This window comes from Chiloscyllium punctatum, chromosome 3 (genome assembly GCF_047496795.1).
Source record: "Chiloscyllium punctatum isolate Juve2018m chromosome 3, sChiPun1.3, whole genome shotgun sequence".
NCBI lineage: Eukaryota > Metazoa > Chordata > Chondrichthyes > Orectolobiformes > Hemiscylliidae > Chiloscyllium > Chiloscyllium punctatum.
This window is the reverse complement of record NC_092741.1, coordinates 59,233,672-59,255,851: the sequence shown is the minus strand read 5'-3', so window position 1 is coordinate 59,255,851 and position 22,180 is coordinate 59,233,672. Positions and strand designations below refer to the sequence as shown.

The 22,180-nt window shown below is 39.1% G+C and overlaps 1 protein-coding gene across 25 annotated transcripts in view; it reads left to right on the top strand.

Moving 5' to 3' along the window:
- The window catches only part of eya4 (EYA transcriptional coactivator and phosphatase 4), a 621,540-nt gene that overhangs the window by 520,197 nt on the left and 79,163 nt on the right, over positions 1-22,180 (top strand). For all 25 annotated transcript variants that reach the window (XM_072553780.1, XM_072553791.1, XM_072553781.1 and 22 more), the window contains one exon: positions 8,564-8,647. In XM_072553780.1, coding sequence (XP_072409881.1) covers positions 8,564-8,647 — 84 coding nt within the window. The remainder of the gene's footprint in view (positions 1-8,563; positions 8,648-22,180) is intronic.

Below are 22,180 nucleotides of genomic sequence, written 5' to 3'. Positions count from 1 at the left end.
GGAGGGGGTGGGGGGGGGAGATGGGGGCAGGGGGGTGGGTTCTCACAGAAACATATAAAATCCTGATTCGACCGGATAGGCTAGATAATGCTTGACAAGTCCAGGACTAGGAGTCACCGTTTGAGAATAAAGTGTAAACCATTCAGGACTGAGATGATGAAGAATTTCTTCACTCAGACAGATGTGAACTTGTGGGACCTCTCTACCACAGGAAGCTCTTGGGGCCAGTTTGTTTCATTTATTCAAGAGGGTGCTGGACATGGCCAATTACGGCTAAAGGGATAAAGAGGTGTGGAGGGAAAGCGGGAGTGAGATACTGAAATTGCATCATCAGCCAAGATCATATTGAATGGTGGTGCAGGCTCCACTCCTGAAACTATTTTCTATCTTTGTGTCTAAATTACATGAATTCAAGTGGATGTGAACAGGGTTTAATCTGACACTTCTGGAGGTCATTTGGCTCTCCTGCTGTTAATCCTGATATGCTAAACCTGTGCAAACCTTCATTGTCAATTGCTAAGCTATCCTAATGCCTTGTTTTTCTGCATTGGACACATCTGAATCTAGAAACCATAACACATTTTAAATTCTGCTAAGAGAACTGCTGTGCACCAATTTAAACCAGGGAATTTTGTTGGCATTCTTACAATATGACTTTGACCTTTCCTTGCTTGCTATCAATCCGACAGACATCATCACTTGTCTTCTTTCTCAAATGAATTAAACTGGTCTCTTCATAAGGACTTGTCTGTTTACCAGCAAGCTGTGATTTCAGCAGTTCCTGGCACTGGGTAGATAACAAAGATATCCAGGGCAAGCCTGTCTTCTACCTGTACAATAACTTGTTCATTTTCTGTTCAAGCACAGAAATTCCTATCAGAATGATGTTTTCCAAAACTGCTCACAATCCCTTTTTGATGGTAAAGGTTGAATAATCATTTGCTCATCAGGAATTGATTAGCTCCTTGAGTTAGTTTATTGAAAAAAGAAAGACATCTTATAATTTATTAAGTAGTGCTTCAGCAAGGCATTTCATTCTGTCCAATTTGCAGACCCTCAGCAGATTCACTGCCAGGCAGAGTCACAACATTGATTACATAATCCTTCAAGACAAGTTCTCTTAAAGGCATGGCACACATATTTACAACAACTATCACAAAGGGACTGACAGCAGAGCTAGGTTTTGAATAGTAACACTATTGGGGAAGTATCTGCATTGGTAGAGCAGGAGATATTATCTACAGCAGTAGGGAATGAATTGGGAAATGAAACACAAACAGAAATTGCCAGAAAAGCTCATCAGGTCTGGCAGCATCTGTGGAAAGAAATCAGAGTTAATGTTTCAGATCGAGTGACCTTTCCTCAGAACTTGGGAAATGAGATATGAGATACGCTACAGAAGATGGATTTGTAGCAGTGGTAGCTGATATATCACAAAGATGGGATCCAAATAGAGGAGGAAATGGATTTGGCTGCAGTGTCTACTGTTATGGGTGGGAAAGGGTAATCAAGGGATGGAGGAATAGATTTGCAGAAGTTCAAATGAGCGAAGCAAATCAAATGCAGCCTTAAGCAAAGATTGCATTTTGTTCAAAACTGTTCTTTTAATTATCTAAACCCATAAATCTACAGCGTGAAACATAAAAGAACAGGCCACATTGTGCATCATAATTCTACCCAGTCATATCAGAGCCTGCTACTTTAGACTTAGACTGTCAAGTAAGGTTAGACTTTCAGACCCAGATCAGGAATGCAAAGTCGGGCTCAGTTGTATTTCTGACAACACAGATTTTTAAACTGAATTAATGGCAGGGATGGGCTCATCATCCATGTAATGACAGTGGGTGGGCTCTCAGGGTTGGCAAGGTGGGGTGCAGGGAGTTGCTGATTCATGATGGATAGAGATGCCACTTCAAAATGAAGATACACTGAGGAGAAAAGGTCCAGTCTTCTTTCTTATAAACTGCTGGGACAGCCACAGATTGAAATGTAGCTCCCCCTCCCCTTTCCCAACATTCACCCGCCATGTTTAACTGACCATAATTCAGGTCCCAGCTGAAGGTAATACTGGACAAGTCAATCCCAGAATGAAACCAGGTTTGATCGATCTTATGTTTATCTTATTTGTTTAGTTAATAAATGTGGCGGTTAGTCACTGAGACATATTTATCCAAAAGAAGTTTTTTTAAAGCTATTTAAATATTGAAGACAATTGTATTGACCTTAAAACCCACCTGCAAAAAAGATCTCAATCCGTTCTCCACACTATCCAGTAAAGAGACAATATTTTGGTCCAGCGGAGTTGGAGTCATACAGCATGGAGACAGACACGTCGATACAACCAGTCCATGCCGAATAGAATCCCAAGTCAAACTAGTTCCACCTGCCTGCTCCTGGCCCATATCCCTCAAACCCTTCCTATTCATGTACTTATCCAAATGTCTTTTAAATGTTGTAATTGTACCCACAACCACCACGTCCTCAAGAATTTCATTCCACGTGCAAATTACTCTTTGTATGACAAATTTGCCCCCTATGTCTTTTTTAAATCTCTCTCCTCTCACCTTAAAAACCTGCCCCCTAGTCTTGAAATCTCACATCCTCAGGAAGAGATAACTACCATTAACTCTATCTATTATTTGGACAGGATAAAGTGCTGTCCTAAGTGCACTTACTGTTATTATTATTTTATTCAATCCAAAACGTGCAGGAGCTGTTGACACTTGCCTATTTTAAGAGTTGTTTACATTGAAATCATTGTCACAAAGAGTAGTGGTGAGTTGTACTGATGCTTTCAAAGGGAATGGTGCCATTTTCAGGGAGTAAAGTGATCAAAGCAACAAATCGATTATATGTATCTGGCTGATGATTTTGCAAAATAATGAAAGAATGACACACGAGTCATGGGGAGGGGATTTAGTCCCAAAGGTGAATAAGGTGCAAATGAAAATTTGCTTCACAAATTGCCTCAGAAGTAAGAGAGGGGGAGCAGGAGGAGATTCAACATGTAGGTAGTGGATTAAACCAGTCTAGGGTTTACAGTAAAAGGCCATTTGGAAGTTTCCAATCAACCTTCAGGCATTAAGGACCAGTGTATCTCCCTGGAGATGGCTGCCTAGCAGCAGACTGGTGGCCTGTGCTGGAGCTATAGCTGCAGGCTGCCTTATAGAATGTGACCTTACCACCACTACCATCAGTACAAAGACTGGCCTGATCAACCCACATGGTATTTTAAGAATTTAAGGAGCTGACCCTTCCAGGTTGGAGTGCCTTTTCTGTAACTTACCTGTAACAACACAGTGATATCATTCTATTGCCCCTCCAACTTGAAAGCCCACCTGCCATCCTTAATTGGATGGCCAACTATGTTCTGATTTGTAGATGCCGGTGTTGGACTGGGGTGTACAAAGTTAAAAATCACACAACACTAGGTTATAGTCCAACAGGTTTATTTGGAAGCACTAGCTTTCGGAGCACTGCTCCTTCATGGACAACCACCCGATGAAGGAGCAGCGCTCCAAAAGCTAGCGCTTCCAAATAAACCGGTTGGACTTTAACCTGGTGTTATGTGATTTCCAACTATCTTCTGGCTGCCAATTACCCAATTCAGGGAAGATCATAGATGCAAAACTGTTTCCACACAGCATAGGAATCTGACCCCATTTGAGCCTAACAGCTGACTTGAAACCCACAGGGAAAATTCTTGCTTTACTATGACAATAAAATATCAATCACCATTTCAGCATAACGATGCCTTTTTGAACTAATTTTCAGTTGGGTAAATGTCATGGTGTTTTGCACTGTGTTGTAATTAACATATGGGCCAATTCATTTCTGTGTAAAAAGTATTAGGCAAATCTATGCCAGCACTAAACTAACATGCACTTACTTCCAATTGTTTCTATGTGTAAAAAGGAATTAAGTGTTGACTTCAAAACAAGCACTGGTGCAATAATAACGGCTGTTTTTTTTTTCATTTTACTTAACACATCATTAAGCTAACCAGATGGTACAGCCTAATTGAAACTGCATTAATTTATTTTGCTCTGCGCTTTTTTCTGACTATTTTCAGACTGCCTTATTTCTTTGTTTTAACTTATCCATTCAATTTCACCCCTCAAATTTGATGTTACTTGTTTTCCAAGTGAAGATTCTTGGATTGGTATTCAACAGTTTAAAGGTGACTCCCATTCCCTCCATCTTTTCTGCCAAAAAATGGATCAGCTAAGGATGCTTGATTTTTCCCTCTAGTGTTCATGGGGAATTTACAAGCAATGATGCAAGCAGAAAAAAGTGCTATTTCTCCAAACCTTTAGTTTCACCTTCAAAGTCAACTTGAACAAAAAATGAACTGCCTTAATATTCGCTGAACAGACTTTACCTGAATAGAGAAGCCTTTTTTTCTGTTGCTACCATTCAGAGTACCTGGTGGCACTGCTTCAGATGCATTTAAACACATGATTTGTTACCACAATGTCACTTCTTTAGAAACAAAATTATGCATGTTTTTCAATGTGCTGCTGGAATCTTATGCAACCTAGACCATAATTCCAGACAACATTCAAGGTTTCAGAGTCTAGGTAGTCATCTGTGGTGTCATGGAAATCAGTGCAGTGCCTCACTGATGTCCTTTTTTGTCACCCATATAACTAACAGAAAATTTAGATAGTTGAGTAGAGATTGCTACACCTATTTTTCTAATCAGCCTGCTCAGGAATGTTCTTATGCACCTCTGGAGTAGGTGGGACTTGGACCCAGGCCTCTCAATCCAGGAGAAGGGACTCTACCTCTTCAGTTCGGCTAACGGATCAATTTGTCAGGCCTCATCTCCACTCTTTAAGAGCAGCGTTCAATGCTTGGTACTTGGGATAAAATTGGAGTAATGTTCAGAAAGTGACTGCCATTGTCATGCATGATATGTTAACATCAACCCAGTTATTGGAGTTTACTTGAGGGTTACAGCAGACAGCAATCTCATGCCGAGTCGAAAAGTGTGGTGCTGGAAAAGCACAGCAGGTCAGGCAGCATCTGAGGAGCAGGAGAGTCAACATTTCGGGTAATCTCTTGCAGCTAATACTAGAACCAGAACAATATTTCTGTGAACTCCTTCTTGCTAACATTTCCAATTCTTACATGACTTGATTTTTATATCCGAACAGAATTACCCACTTAACAAACATTTATTTCCTTTAATCAGTCAGTATTTGTCATTGGCAGTCCAACCTGACTGCTGCCTAAGCAATTAGTGGGTGTGGTGACTTAGTGGTGATACTGGTGGTCTGGTAATCTGGAAACTCTGTGGACAAGGAGACAGGTCGCACTACAGCAACTGGTGGAATTTAAATTCACTTGAATCTGCAATTGAAAGCCAATCTCAGTAATTGTGACTATTATCAATTACTGTAAACACACATCTGCTTTATTAGGGAAGAAAACCTGATGTGCAGTGATGTGGTTGAAATAACCCAGCAAGTACAAGGGAAACTAAGCGTAGGTATGAAATGCTGACCTTGCAGTGGCACTCAGATCCCATTACTTTTTTTTTAAATTAATGGCAACCAACTATCGAACCGTATTTTCCAGTGACGTCCCAGTCATACTGAACAGGCCATATCTGGTTTAGACAAACTAAGATAAGAAGAATGGTACTAATGCAAAATCCATCAAAGAGTGGAAGAATATGGCCAAAATACCATTGCAAGATTCTTAATTTGAAAAAGTTGTTTAGAAGAAATGCCATGAATTCTCATTAATGTTTTGGGTAATATAAAAGGACAAATTAAGACAAGGAAGTGAGGCTGAATAAAGATTCAAATTTACAATGCAATTATATGCATTTAACTATGCAACTGTAAACCAGTGATAGTTTTCATGAACACATCAAAGCTCTCAATGACTTCCTGGGTTGAGTTATCAGATCTCACTGATACCAGGAATGCAGGCTGATGTGACCTAAAGACTTACAAGGCCAGTCAGTGGGCCAGTTTCCCGATCTCATTTCTGATTACATGGTTTTAAGGACTGCTTCACAAGATTTTAAAGTAATGATCTGGCTTCTATGGTGACTTAATTGAAATGGCTGCAAGATGGCTGCCCCTACTCAGTGCCTCATTGGCAGAAGTCACATGACTGCAGTAAACCTGGAGGCACACTGCTCAGTAGGGCATTTTATCCAAACAGACCAGGATGGCTGCCTGGTCCCATAAGGCAAAAAGGCATTTGAGATCACGAGGAGCATTGCTAAAGGTGGGAGGCACATTGAAATTTGTCAGACAACCTCCAGTTTTCCAACATTATTGGGGGGGGGGGTGGTGGTTGGTGGGGGGGAGAGGAATTTTGTGGATGTGGGGGCTGGTGCAGATCAGCCTTAAAATGTTGGGTCCAAGAAGCATAACAGAGTTCCAATGATCTAACCAGGTCTCTAGGTCCATCTGGTCTGTTTGGGCAGAGGTTCAGCAATAGACATCCCTGAGGAGGGGTTCTCCACTCCATTCCCTCCTCAACCTCCTCCCACCACCAACAAAGCAGCGAACTTTTTGCTTTTTGTATTTTTTCAAATTAAAATTTGAAAATGTTTCTGATAGGGCATCTTCTTATTGAATCAGCCTCACAGTTACTTACCTTGTACTGAAGCCAGTGCATTTCTCAAGCCTCTGATAACCTTCTGGTTTCAAGAGCCTGCCTACCTACCATTCTCACTTGGACAGGGAATCTGCACCCATGCTACTTAAGGGCTCAACCCCTGTTAAACATTGACTTTAACCAGTTTCCCACCTGAGGTAGGTTCAGAACCTGGGAAGCAATCCCACCTCCTGCAAACTTCTGTGGATAGTGGAGAGCCCCTACCTTTGAGTAAGGAGATCCAGCTTCAATTCCCACCAGTGAGAACACACCTCTTGAGCAGATTGATCAGAAAAGACAAAAACAATCCTGGTTCCTCTTCCATGTCCATGGGACAACTCAGCCCCAGTGAGATCTCCATTGGTGGGGCATTTTAATCAGCTTTGAAGACGTTTTTTCATTCATTCTGTCATGGTTTGATTTTGATTTGATTTATTATTGTCACATGTACCAAGATATAGTGAAAAGTATTGTTTCATGTGCGATACAGGCAAATCATATCTTGCATAAATACATCAGGGTAGTAGAACAGAATGTAGAATATAGTGTTACAGACAGACTGAAAATTGAGAATTACAAGAGTAGAATAATGAGTTTAGATGGAAGGAGACAACCTGCTGGGGACAGATCGCAAAGAATCACTACGCTCAGGTGCTGTCTTGGACCCCAAATGATGTAGAACAGCTCAGCTTCAATCATTGGTTCGGGGAGCAGAATGTTCACTGACTTAAAACTATAGATTACCAGCAACTGAAAGAGGAACAGTACTCAGCAAGCTGATCAGGAGCAATACCTGGAAAACAACCTGTTAAATTGTCTGAAAACCTTCGAAGAGAAGCCAGTGTGTAATTAATCAGAAAAGAGTATAGAAAGAATAGCACAAGTGGCAGGGTTGGATGGAAGAGGATGATATCTGCTTTTGATCACACAAAGAATGGCCCTACTTTTTTTCACCTTGAAAATGTTTGAAAACCTACAGTGGCTTCTTAACAGTGAAAGCTAAGAAACTGAGGAGACGTGCAGGGACTAGAGTGAGCATCAACATGAATCATTAAAAGCTTCATGCATTGATACAACATTTCCAGATAGTAAAGTGGAAGGTTGGGTTTCATTTCCATAGATGTAAAATGCATAATGGAGGAAGTGATGCTTCAGTTTGGAACAATTGACAGACCCTACCGAGAGTGCTGCCGACAGTTTTAGGTACTGGATTTCAGGAGGAGCAATAGATTAGCATTTGAAGGTTGCATTGTATATTTACTAGAATTATAGCAGAGTTCAATGAATTAAATTATGAGGACAATTTGCATAAATTTGAATCGTACTCCTTTGCTTTCGGGAGGTTTTGCTGCAGTTGAATTTAATTGTTGAACAGGCGGAGAAGGATGAATGACTTAATCCTGTTTCAATGATCAAATCCAACACCACAGTTCAAGTGATCCCCAGTCAAAATGAGATAATAAGGAACACTAACTGTGAAGATATCCTGTCCCTCCTACTTTTTTTTCTTTGATATTCCCATTAGAAATGATTAAATGCTGAATAAACATTTATCAGGTCACCTGACTAAAGCAAACCTTCAAGATCTTAAAATATGCATGTGTCCTCTAAAACTCATCGGGAGAATGTTGTGGTGGGAGAAATAGATCTACACATTATGGTCAGATAAGGACAGTAATTGGGACATATTTATATTCACTCTATATTTTAACTTCAATTGGTTTGTAATTTTTCAGAAATTTGAAATGTTCTCTCATTCTTCAAAAAATATTTTTAAAAATATATTCAGTAATAAATTCTGCAAAGGAGTCAAACATGAAGAATTCAAGAGCAGAAAACAGACAAATTCTAAACCATCAGCAATAAAAATAAATGGTTTTGTGATACTAATTCACAACAAGCATGATTTCACTGATTTTTTTCTTAATCTCAATATTCACAGCGAGTATTTGTCTGGGATCTTGATGAGACAATCATCATCTTTCATTCTCTGCTCACAGGATCGTATGCACAAAAGTATGGTAAGGTAAGAAATTAAGCCAACCGTGCAATTTGTTTTGATTTCTTTGTGAACAAAAGTGTATTATTTATGAGAAATTACTGCCTTTAGCCTGTGTTTCTTGATTAGGAGATTTATTTTGCACCTAGATTCCTAATGAGTATGTTTGTCAATTATTGTGTACATTTGGCAACTGAGATTAAAGTTTCCAGCTAAGCTGTATGACTTCAATGTTTCTTCCAGCAGATAGATGCTATTACTGTCTCAGAGTACTAAGAAACTAATGATAGATCTTAGTATGAGCATATGCTAAATTTTAAAAAACAACTTTTGAACAGTCTCCATAATACAACTTGAATAAAATGTAGCTAATTTAGAATGTTTTCAAGTATTAAATGTAAATGGACCTGATTCTGTTTATGAATTTATCATTAAAAGTAGTTTTTTTCAAAGATGTTCTGCTGAATAAGAGGAACAAATTACAGTGTTTTAAAATTACGCAGCAATTCAATTTCTATGGGTCTAGTCATACATGCTTTATTTTACAAATATGTGCAAAAAAATTATAGCTGTAGGTGAATGACAGTAATATTTTACTGTGGCCTCTTTGACAGTTTTCCCTCTTGTTTTTATTGCCTTTGTATACTTTTTAAAATAGTAGTTTCTGTTTGTTTTTTTAAACTTTAGGTTTATGACATATTGTGAAATGGTCAATCTCCATTCCTCAATATTAAAAACACATAATAGGATTAAATGTCAAGGGAATATTTACAATGGCATAGATCTTTGAAATGATTTTATATTGTTGGATTAAATATCAGTTATGACAGTGATTATATTCAGAAGGGAAGGCATTTTACTTGACAAGTACATGTTCACGATGATTGTGTGTCTGACTTTCAATGGATTATCGTTGAATTCTTTCAGTTAGGCAAGTGGGAGATAGAAGATTCAGCCATCACTCAAAATTTAGTCTATTTTTGTAATATTTCTCATGAACTGAAAGCAAAATACTATACCAGCAACATCTACCATCATGGGAAACTAATCAAAGTCTACCCTTGAATTTTGTGGTAAGTAGTTTGTCACATCAAAAAGGACTAGAAGATTAATGCTAGCTAGCTTGTAAAATCTGTTCAGAGGTGAATTCGGGTCAAGTTCCCTATGATCTTGGATTTTTCTAAGAGTGGGTCAGTGACCCACATCGTATTAAAATAATACAGTGCAAACTAGTAAGTGAAGACTAATTGAGTGAGTTACTACGTTGCGAAGCTTTCCTGTTGTGTTTGCTATATTATACAACCTAATCCTGTATCAAATCTTAATTTTTACATTCGGTCCACTTGGCTTTCTTTTCTGATTAAAGAAACAAATGTAACTGCTACCTGTGTGCAATGTAAAGTATCGCAAACCATTACAATCCCAGATATTTATTTTATCCAAATCTGAAGCAATTGAATTGTACATACAACTGACCTAGAATTTTAAAGAAAGCAGGTTTTGGTTGCAAAACTGGTTATTTATCAGGTACAAAAGTCTTTATTAAATGACTATTTCCTCTACCATACTCTAAAATATTTAATCACCAGTTAATTTTGTAAAACTGAAAGAAATAATAGTGTTTGCTTGCAACATTGTTGGTTTTCAAGCCAAATCAATCAGGCTATTCATTCAAAGGAGTTGCACAGGCTGTCTGACTGACAAATATCATGTCATATTGGCATGCAATCTGATTCTTCTAATAATCACAATTAAAGCATAACGTATTTAACAAAAAACAGACATTTAAGAAATGCACAACATGTTCATCAGCACCTGAATAGGAGAGAACAGTGGATGAAAGTTTCGATTTGGAATCTCTGCCAACTCTGACAAATTCCACTCAGAAAGGGTATCTGTCTGTCTCCTTTTGGATATTTCATGAATCTTTTTTTAATTTGATTTTTTTTTAATTATATTTAGAACATTATCCAATTAAATTGATCATTGAATCAAAGTACAGGTTACTTTAATATTCAAAAGATATAAGGAAGCTGAAAATGAACAGTCCAATGCAATAAAATGAGGGAGTTCACCAACTCGTCAATATGTTCTACTGGGATTTGACATCTGATGAAGGGCTTACGCCCGAAATGTCAATTCCCCTGCTCCTCGGATGCTGCCTGACCCGCTGTGCTTTTCCAGCACCACACTCTTGAGTTTGACCTTTGATGCCCAAGATGTTTAATCTTCAGTGGAATGAAACTTCTGCAGTCCCACGCCTGCGCCCATCACCCTTACCAAGTCTGCAGGCAGATATATGTTTGGTGGTTCTCGATGTTAGTTTCTCCAACGCAGTGGAAAATTTCTCAAGGCAGAGAGGAAAGGAAAATGCTACTATAGGTGAAGGAGTTGATAACAGTGTAGCATTTCTAGTAGCCCTTGTGGCAGCCAAAGATCTTTATTTTTACAAAACTGTTTAAATAGTGATTAACTGATCTTGTTGGTGGAGGACTGTTTCATGTATTCAAGCACACTCTCTCCAAAACTTCTGTGATTTCTTTAAATCAGTCCAGTCCAGTTTTTGAAAAAAATGTCCTCTAAATTACTTCATAGCACACAGAAACTATGATGTTCTTCAACCTAATCAGTTTTGCAACTCACCTGTGGAAAACCGATTAGTTGGGCTGGGATTCTAAATGATCGTATGGCTATAGTATTGAAGTTACTGATAGATGAGAAACACATAACCAGTATTTGAACTTTGTGCTATCAAACTTTTGCTGACAAGACCATATTTTCTTTTAATTTACTTTGTTTGAATTTTTAGATAAATGGATGTAATAATGTTTCTGTTTAAGCCTTATTGTGAAATTCCTATTTCTTAAAAGAGCTTTTGAATTAGTTTTATTTTGTCTGGCAAGTTCATGTTTAAACACCCGTTCTCCTAAAAAATGATCCAAACTATGCCACTGGGATCTGCTGGGAACTATTTAGACGAGTCTTTGCCAATGACTTAAGTTATACTGCAGGAAGTGTGAAACAAAGCCATGTCAATCTACGACTTGTCCAAATCTGTTCTGGACATTTCACATGCAAATGATAGTTACAGTTTGTGCTGATCCACAACTGAAACCATTCCATACTCAAATTGTGTCCGATAACTAGTCTTTGTTCTAAACCGATTAAAAAAAAAGTCATCTGTGATTTCTCTTGCTTGCTTGCATTTTGGTACAAACGTATTTGTAAAAATGTATTCCCTGCCTCAGAGGAAGTAACAATATACACATCTCAATTTGGCTACTTATGTGATATTGCTAGATCTTTTAAATATTTTTGAAGGCTTATTGAGGTACTGTAAAAAACTGCCAAGTTTTAGATATCCCTGATAATGCAAGGACACGTGGGAAGAAACAAACTTTCCTTTAGTTTAAGTTGATGTTAATGTGCAACTAACAAAGGTAGTGATGCATTCAGCATTTCTGAAATACAGCACAATCACTGGCAAACTCTGTTCGACTGTGAGCAATACTAACTGTCCAAGGTACCATGGCACAACAAGAGTAGAGTCATAGAATGGCACAGAAGGGAGTAATTTGTTCCACTGTGGCCATGACAATTCTCTGCAAGTAACTGAGCCCGTCTCATCTCAAAGTTGTTACCCCTTAGCTCTGCAAGCAATATCTCCTCAGGTGTATATGCAATTCCTTTCTGAAAGTCACAATCGAATCTACCTCCCTCAAACAGTGCATTCCAGTTCCTAACCACATACTGCATATAAATACATTTCTTCATATTGCTGCTGCAAGTTCTTTTGCAGATCATGGCATATGTGTTCTCAGGTTCTACTGTATCTAGATCCCTCTTGATTTTGAACAGCTCCATAATATATTTTCTCAACGTGGTCTTTTCCAGAAAAAGCACCAAGTCTATATACATAACTGTCAAGTCTCATCTTGGTAACTTTCCCATATGTCTTTTCTGCACCCTTCCTAAACCCTTTCCTAATGTGCTGTGTTCAGAATTTGATACAATACTGCAGTTAAAGCTGAACCAGTGTTTATGGTTAATCAGAATGGCTTTGCTTTGTCTTCTGTAGTGTTGCTTATATAGCCCAGGATCCTGATGCCTTTTAACCACTCCTTAACCTGCCTTGTCACCTGCACAGGCACCCCAAGTCTCTCTCTTCCTGAAACTGTTGTACAGTTGAACCTTTTAGTTTATGTTGCCTCTCCTCATTCTTCTTACCAAAATATCCAAACTCACATTTCTGTGCATTAAATTTAATCTGCCACGTGTCCTGTCTACCTATGACTACACTTTCAAGGAGCTATAAACCTGCACCCCAAGGTCTCTTTGCCTGGCAAAACTCATCAGGGCCCTACTGTTAAGTGGATAAGTCCTGCTCTGATTTGCCTTTCCAAAATGCAGCACCTCACACTTATCTAAATTAAACTTTATCTGTCATTCCTCAGCCCATCAGATCAGGGTGTACATCGTAACTTGCCTGAACAATTTGATTAAAAATATTCATTTATAAGACCTTAATCTGGGATAAAATTAACAATCACTTGGACAAGTGTGGATTAAGCAAGAAAGGCCTGCATATATCTATTAAAAGAAAATTGTGCAGGGATAGTTTGATTGAGTTTTTGAAGGCGTAATATAGATCACTGATGATGATGATAAAACAGTTGATGTGGTGATTTGGGCTTCGAAAAGGCATTTGATAAAAGGCCATGTAACAGATTTGCCAGCAAAACAGCAGCCTATGAAATAAAAGGGAAAGCACGAATACAGAATTGGCTAAGTGACAGATAACAGAAAGTGTTTGCTTAGTTCTCAGATTGGAGACAGATGTACAGTGGGATTTCCTAGGGGCTGGTACTAAGCCCATGGCATCTATGGACACATATAATGACCTAGAATTGAGTGTACAATGCACAACTTCAAAATTTATAGACTGAACAAAATTTGGAATTATTATGAACTGTGAAGAGAATTCTAAGAAGAAGATACTGATTTTGAGAGAGCAGACAGGCTGATGGAATAATCAGGCATGTGGCAGATTAAATTTAATGCACAGAAATGTGAGTTTGGATATTTTGGTAAGAAGAATGAGGAGAGGCAACATAAACTAAAAGGTTCAACTGTACAACAGTTTCAGGAAGAGAGAGACTTGGGGTGCCTGTGCAGGCGACAAGGCAGGTTAAGGAGTGGTTAAAAGGCATCAGGATCCTGGGCTATATAAACAACACTATAGAAGACTGTTTTGCTGGCAAATCTGTTACGTAGATGAAGGGCTTTTGCCTGAAACGCGATTTCGAAGCTCCTTGGATGCTGCTTGAACTGCTGTGCTCTTCCAGCACCACTAATCCAGGGTAGTGAAGAAGGTGTTTGGTACATTTGCCTTTATTGGTCACCGCATTGAGTTCAGGAGTTGGGAGGTCATGTTGTGGCTTTGCAAGACGTTGGTTAGGCCACTTTTAGAATATTCCATTCAGATCTGATCTCCCTGCTATAAGAATGATGTTGTTAAACTTGAAAGGATTCAGAAAAGATACACAAGGATGTTGTCAGGGCTGGAGGGTTTGCACTACAGGGAAAAGTGGAATAGGCTTGGGCTGTTTTCCAGAGACTGAGGGGATGACCTTATAGAGGTTTATAAAACTACAAGGGGCATGGATAGGATGAACACCTTATCCATAGTCCTATAGTCTTTTTTTCCCCGGTTTGGGGAAACACAAAGCTAGAGGGCATAGGTTTAAAGTGAGAAGGGAAAGATATAAAAGGGACCTGAAGGGCAACCTTTTCATGCATAAGGTAGTGCATATATGAAGTGAGCTGCCAGAGGAAGTGGTGGAGGCTGGTACTATTGCAGCATTTAAAAGGCATCTGGATCGGTATATGAATAGAAATTGTTTAGAGGGATATGGGCCCAATGCTGGCAAATGGGATTAGATTAGGTTGGGATATCTGGTCAGCATGGAAGAATTGGACTGAAAGATCTGTTTCCATGCTGTACGACTGTATGATTCTGTGACCTCTGGAACAGGTGACACTTGAACCTGAGCCTTCAGGGTCAAACTTAGGGACTCTCCCAGAGTTATTGAACAAGAGGATAACTTTTCCAATGGGCCAGTTCTGCAGCAATGCCTCTTTATTGAAGGAGGTTTGGAAGATTACAGCCAATGCCTCTGCAAATTCCACCCCTACTTGGCCTGGCATCCTCGAATGCAGAGCAACCAGTCCTGGTGACTTATCAAAGTCAAGTCCAGTCTAATACTTCTTTATAAATTGTTAAATTGCAGTTAATTCAAAAATTGTACTGAGTTTAATTTTTGTGAACTTTTCACAATCCGGACGGAATTGTTGAGCACTGATTATTTCAACATCCAGTGCTACCCCGCATCCTCTTTTGCACATCAGCAAATCAGTCTATGCAAACTTAAAAGTACTGTCATGTTCAATTGGAAGTTTCTGATTAAAATAACAACAGATTAATTTAAAAATAATTTGGATAAATATATATTGTTGTCATTTAAAAATCAATATTAAAACCCCAACATAGAAACTTTGGCACACAACTATCAGTGGTTACGTTAACATAGTAATTTTGCGAACATTTAGAAAATTGTCCAATCCTTAACATTTCTTAATGTATGTAAATTGAGAAAAAGAACATGTAACTGTAAAGTAACATAGTAAATTTATTCAGATAAAACTCTTGGTTACAGGCAAGCCAATACTGACTGGTGTTAAATTTTCTGTACAGTTGTGAATCACATTATTAAAATGTTTTTTGCTGCAATCAAAATAGTCAACCACCCAAATGACACCGATAAGTTTAACAAAATGATTGCCAAACCATTCTGAGCAGCAATCTATATTAATTAGAATTTTTTTAATGTTAGAGATTCTTTGTTGCCTAATACTCCTGGTTGATGCTAGCCAGCTATTTAATGCCCTGTATTAATTACAGGAATGAAAATGGCCCAGAAACTTTCAGATCAGTTCACAGGAGTATGCTAAGTTGGGTCACCCATAGGTTGGGCAGGTACCAATACCTGTGTGTGCAACTCCACTGTAGAACATAGGAGTAAACATTGTGGCAGATCGCTACTTGAGGAAGGTACTAGCAGTTTCAGGTTCCTCAAAGCAGTCTTCCCTGTGATCAATTTGTTAAAAGGATAGCTGATTTAAGCATCCAAATGCTGCTTTCCTAAAATCCACAGTTGGCCTCACTTTCCATCTTTGGTTGATCATTCACCACATTGTCCTGATTATTGAGAAGTCAAAAGCCCTGGATGATTTTTATTGATTCATCCCTGGTAAGTATGTCTGACTCATCCCTAAGAGTGTTGAGAAGATGGTTTTGAACTGACTACTTGAATCCCTACAGTCGTTGTGATGTAAGGATATCCACAGTGTTGTTACAAATGGTGTAGCAGGATTTTGACCCACTAACAGTAAAGGAATGGCAATACTGCTCCAAGTCAGGATGGTGTGTGAACTTACAGAGGAACTTGCAGATTTTGGTATTGACTTGAGTCTGGTGCCCTTCTCCAGGGTTAGAGGTTCTGAGTTTGAAAGATGCTATCAAATGAGCTTTGCTGAGATATTGCAGTGCATCTGGTCAGAATATCCATTGTGGAAATCCCTCAATTCAAACCTGTCCCACACTGCCAACTGGGGCTATATTTGGGTGACCTGTAACTGTGCCAGTCCACTTCTCTGTCCAAATTCAGAGCTGACTGTCTCCTCGATAGAGGTTATGTCTGGACTGGTCTTCTAATGACTCCATCTTATTTTTTATTTCATGCTGCCTGATCCTGCAGCCAAATCAAACAGGAACATGCTATTTGAACGCATTCATCTCAGGTATATCTGCACAAGCTAACAGCTTGCAGTCTAAAAATGTGCAAGGTAGCTAGATTGGCATACGAAATTAGGGATGTGTAGGTTAGATGCATTATCGATAGGAAATGTAGAGTTACAGGGATGGGGTAGGGGGATAGGTCTGGGTGGGATGCTGTTCAAAGGGGTGGTGTGGACTTGCTGGGCCAAATGACCTATTTCCACACTGGAGTGATTCTATATGATTTATATAACAGCTTTAAAGATAAGAGCATTTCAGCACTTTTGGTAAATATCTGTTTCATGGGCTTCTTATTAATTAAATAAAATCCAAAGTTTTCTCTTGTGACCTGTCCAGCATGTTCAGACTCTGAGTATTGGAAACCGTGTGATTTTTATTGTGATAGATTACTAAAGCTGATGTTTACATTAAATGCAAGCAATTACAAAGAAAGACAGCTGTCACTCATATTCAGTGTATCTTTTCTAGTCTCTAATGGTTTATCTGAGTGTATGGAATTAAGAGCCAGCCCTAACATTGGAGACAGATGGAGGAAGGATCAGTCATCTTCCTGTGATTGGTATACTATACAGAAAAATGGGGACTGCTGGAGTTTGTGATGAGATTTAAAAAGTAATGAATACTGATTAATAAGCCCATAATAAAACGAGAAATACTTAAATTAATTGAAGTCAGAAGCACTTTCTAATTTTATTTTCAAGTTGTTCCACAATCTGAGCAGTTCAGGGCAATTCACCTTGAGTTTAAATTACCAAATCCCTCACCCTTAAGAAACTTGGGGAGAGATTTTCCAGACCTACATGGGAAAAGTGGATGTGGGAAGTTAACTGGGCAGTTTTCCAACAGTGGGTTTGATGATTAAGTTCTTGGAATCTTTCAGGTGGATCAGCCTTCCCAACAGGAAGCCCCTCTTTTGCCTTGAGTTACATGTCATGAATACTCAATGAGATTCCAATCTTATTACAATCAAAGTACAACCTTGTTAGACAAAAACAAGAAACCAAACATGGCTATGTGAAGCATGTTCCTCTTATAAGTTCAGCCTCACTTGTCTACCCTGGTCAGGTTTGCTGACATCAGCCAGTGTGTGGCAGCCTCACTTGGGCAGGCTTGTCAGCCTGGTGAGGCTTCACCTCTTACAACATTACATCAAGCAAGACTATATATAACTGAGACTTAGCTCAAACTGGTTTATTGTTGTCTGATCTTTCCAAACAAGTCTTTGGTGAAAAGCTATCAGATGTTCATGTTCTAGTTATGATGAAAGGTCAGTGATGTGGTGCTTTGTGAGCTGCCAAGTGTTGTTCCTCCTTTGATGATGCAAATGTGAACCACAGCAGATGTGTAGGAGGCAGGACCACTGGGATACAGGCAATACATTCAATACATTGGTCATTGTATTGAAAGTGAGAGATATTGATTGCACATGAAGCATCTGTTGGAGATGCTTAATACCAAACCATATGTGGCAGTGGTAAAATTACAATGCTAACTCATGCTCGTGGGAACATGAGGCATGGAGTGGTGCATACCCTGGCAGTGAGAAGCAGATCATTCATCCTCTTGCAGCACTGTAGCTGTATTCTCTTGAGCCACCCAAAGGCTATGATATCTGCAGTGACCTCTGTCCAACTATCTTTCATCAGTCAGGATGGTCTCCTGTAGCCATTCACAGGGAAAGCCATCCCCAGAAAAAAAAAGCTCCCTTTTTTCCTGAGCAGCCTTCAGGGGAACCTCTTAGGGAGTCACCACTGTGAAAGAGTGGTGTTTTTTTTCACTTGGTCTCTGAAATCTTCAGGGGTGAGTGATGTTTCCCCCGTTGAAAGAAGTAAAATGCTGTTGATTGCTTTTTTAATAGGATGCCCAGATGTTGGAGTCTGGAAGGTCCCAGTGGGATTCAGAACACCCTACCTATAAAATCTGCCAGTTTATCTATGTATGCACTTAAAATGAGTTGAGAGAACATTATTGTATGGAGAAAAGAACACCCTTCCTGCTTGCAGAATTTCCTCCCACTTTTAGAACCACTTCCAGAGTTAGTCTATAAAGAAGAAAATTCCTCCCTATAGATCAGGTGTCATGACCAAACTCCTCGTCCTTTTGCAAAATAATAATTATTTGTGTACAATTGGAATAATTACTAGCCAATCCAGAATTCCAGATTCTTCCTGTAGCAAGTAATTTTCAACAATATATCATAAAGTTAGAATTGAGCAATAATCTGATCACTTGGCCACAGTAGGAACTGTTATGCATATTGTATAAGGGAGTTTGAAATGCTGAGGGGGTGCCTTGAATGCCACTTAATATGGTGATATTGTATGGATTTACAGGGAGACAGCTTTGGATTGTTTGGGTCTTCCTCATTGAATCTTTAACAGTGTTTATTGTATCAGTATAACTTGTACATAGTTGTTATCAGGCAATAAACTGCATTTCTTTAAGAGCCCCTTCTCCTTAGACTACCAAAAGACCATAAGAATGAGGCCATTCGACCCATCAGGTCTGCTCCACCATTCAATTATGGCTGACATATTTCACAACCCCACTCTCCTGTCTTCTCCCCATAACCCTTGATCCCCTTACTAATCAAGAACCTATCTATCTCTATCTTAATTACACTCAGTGACTTGGCCTCCGCAGCCTTCTACAGTAATGCGTTGCTTCTGACTGAAGACATTCTGCCTCATCTCAGTTCTAAAGGTCTGTCCCTTTACTCTGAGGTTGTGCCCTTGGGTCCCAGGCTCTCCTACTGGCGGAAGCATCTTCTCCATGTCCACACTATCCATGTCTCTCAGTATTCTGTAAGTTTCAATCAGGTCCCCTGTTATCCTCCTAAATTCCATTGAGTACACACCCAGAGTCCTCAACTGCTTCTCATCTGACAAGCCGTTCATCGCCAGGATCATTTTTGTTAACCTCCTTTTGACCCCCTGCAATGTCAGCACATTCTTCCTTAAATTCAGGGCCCAAAACCTTTCACAGAATTCCAAATGTAGTCTGTACAGCCTCAGTAGTACATCTCTGTCCTTGTATTCTAGCCCTTTTGAAATGAATGCTAACATTGCATTTGTCTTCCTAACCGCCAACTGAACCTGAATGTTAACATTACAAGAATTTGAACCAGGACTCCCGTCTCCCTTTGTGCTGAAGATTTCTGCAGCCTTTCCCTGTTTAGTAAGTAGTCTACGCATCTGATCTTCCTACAAAATTATGTAATCTCGTACGTTCTCCCAATGTATTCCCTCTGCCACATTGCCTAACCTGTGCAATTCCTTCTGCAGCCTTCCCACTTCCTTATCATTACTTTTTCCTCCAGCTATCATTCTGTCATCTGTCATTCTGTCATCAGTTCCTTCATTCAGATCATTAATATATAACATGGACAATTGTGGTTCCAACACCGACCCCTGGAGAACTCCGAACTGAAAAAGACCCCTTTAGCCCTTCTTTCTGCCTTCTGCCAGTCAAAGGCCTTCTGGAAATCCAAATAGATTATGTCTACCTGACCTCCTTTGCCTAACTCGATTGTTGCCTCCTCAAAATATTCTACTATATGGTTTCCTGTCTCACACTAGACCAAGTAGGCCCTGTAGATCCCGACTCTGAAAGAGAATAGAAGAGAAAGATTAGGTGAATTGGCCATGCTAAGTTGCCTTGTAGTATCCAGGGATGTGCAGGCTAGATGGAATAGCCATGGTAAATGTAAGGTTATGGGAAAGTGTTTGGAGGGTTAGTGCAGACTCAATGGGCCAAACAGCCTCTCGCCGCACTGTAGGGAGTCTATGATCAAGACAATCTTAACCTTATCTGACAATTGAAAAACAGGCAGGATTATGAGCAGCAAAGTCAACAGATATTTCCCCATCCTATGGATCCAATTCAGAATCCTCCCCAGTAGCTTTGATGGTCTGACCTGTGTCTTTACCAATAGCACTTCACATTAGCAGCAGAACCTCATAAAATACCCAGCGTTATCTCAGTTTAACCAGTTGATCTAACGCTGGGTGACAAACTGTGACAGAGGCTATTTAGGGTCCGGACATTTTCCTTGCTGACATTTTATGAGAAAGCGGCAAGCAAAAGAAAGCTCTCGGTGAACATTATCAAACATTATCAATCCTTTCTGTGCAGCTGTAAATAATAAAAGGCCATCAAGGTCATGTGTTCATTCCATGAAATAAGACTCCAGGGGAACTGTCTCTGACATGACCTTTTAACTAAAATTATCAGCAAGAAAAATATCTCCAAAAAATTACTCATAATAGCATTAAGGTGAGAAGCTGAATAAATGCATTTTAACAGCTGTTTTCATGGAAGTGTAAATTTATTATTATTTATTGAGGTGACATATTATTGCTTGTAACTCTCTGCATTCTATAAAGTACAAGACAGTTCTTTACTTGGCAATATTTCAAACCATCTGTATCATTCCGATTTGTCAACAGATGGCCAAGGAACACAGCTTAAAAATTAATCCCAAAAACAGGAAGGGCAGCATTTTAAACATCTATCCTTTTTGTAACTTGTCTTTTTGTTGAATAAATGTGAAAGCTGGTAGTATTATTATCATCATCATTCCTGATGAAGGCCCTATGCCCGAAACATCCACTCTCCTGCTCCTAGGATGCTGCCTGACAAGCTGTGCTTTTCCATCACCACACTCTTCAACTCTGACCTTCAGTATCTGCAGTCCTCACCTTCTTCTAGCATTAGAATCACAGGCAGGCAGGGTTGTAACAACAGAAGGGTATATTAAAGAGAAAATAGACATTATTGAGGGAGAATTATGAGCAGTATCACAGATGTTTTGATGACTTCCTTCAAGCTTAATGTTAGTTTATGATGACCTCTGAACACTCAACTCTGTTAGTCCCAAAATACCCATATACCAGCGAAAGACTTATTGGCAGATTCTACTTGAAGCTGCATATTTGAATGACAATACTTGTGTGTTTAGGATAATGTCCATTGTTTTCCACTGCTTGCATTTTAATTGGCAGAGATTATATCTGGAGCTTTTCCAAACGTGGCACATTAAATCCCCATCAGAAAATAGCTGCTATACAGTATTTCATTTCCACTAGTTCAGTTCTAACTCTTTGCCTTTCCATGTAACCTTTAGTTTATAAATTACATTTTCTTCATCTTGCTACATAGCAGTTGTTTGATATTCTTGGCTGAAAATTACTCCTTCAATATCAGGATCATTCTTGGTCCAGTTTATTGCATAGTTTGTTTCTTTACTGTTATTTTTCTTTCATATCTTGTAATATGTTTCCTGCTTCCATCTAGTTAATTTTAGTAGTGTTTTAATTGTTCTTTATATCTAAAAGCTATTATTCTCTCATTACTCTACTTTTTATTTATTTTTGTAAAGCTGCCCAGTTGTTATTCTTTTATTATTTGCTTTGTTAACATTTCCCTCAATCCAAACTCATGGCTTGGGCTTATTACCTTTCAATTTACTGTTTTTCCTCTTTCTTCAATGCGGTGGCCTTTCCCACTATTACGTTCTTGTTATGTTTAGCTCTGAAGTGCTTCTACAGGGGCATTATCATTAACACATAGCCAGAAGTGTTATACAGTTATTATCCACCTCTTTAACAAGAGTACTGGCAATGCAAACACCAGTGTATTATAACATTGAATAAACACTAGGCATCACTAAGGCTTTTCTAAAATACTGGGGTCTTTCTTTT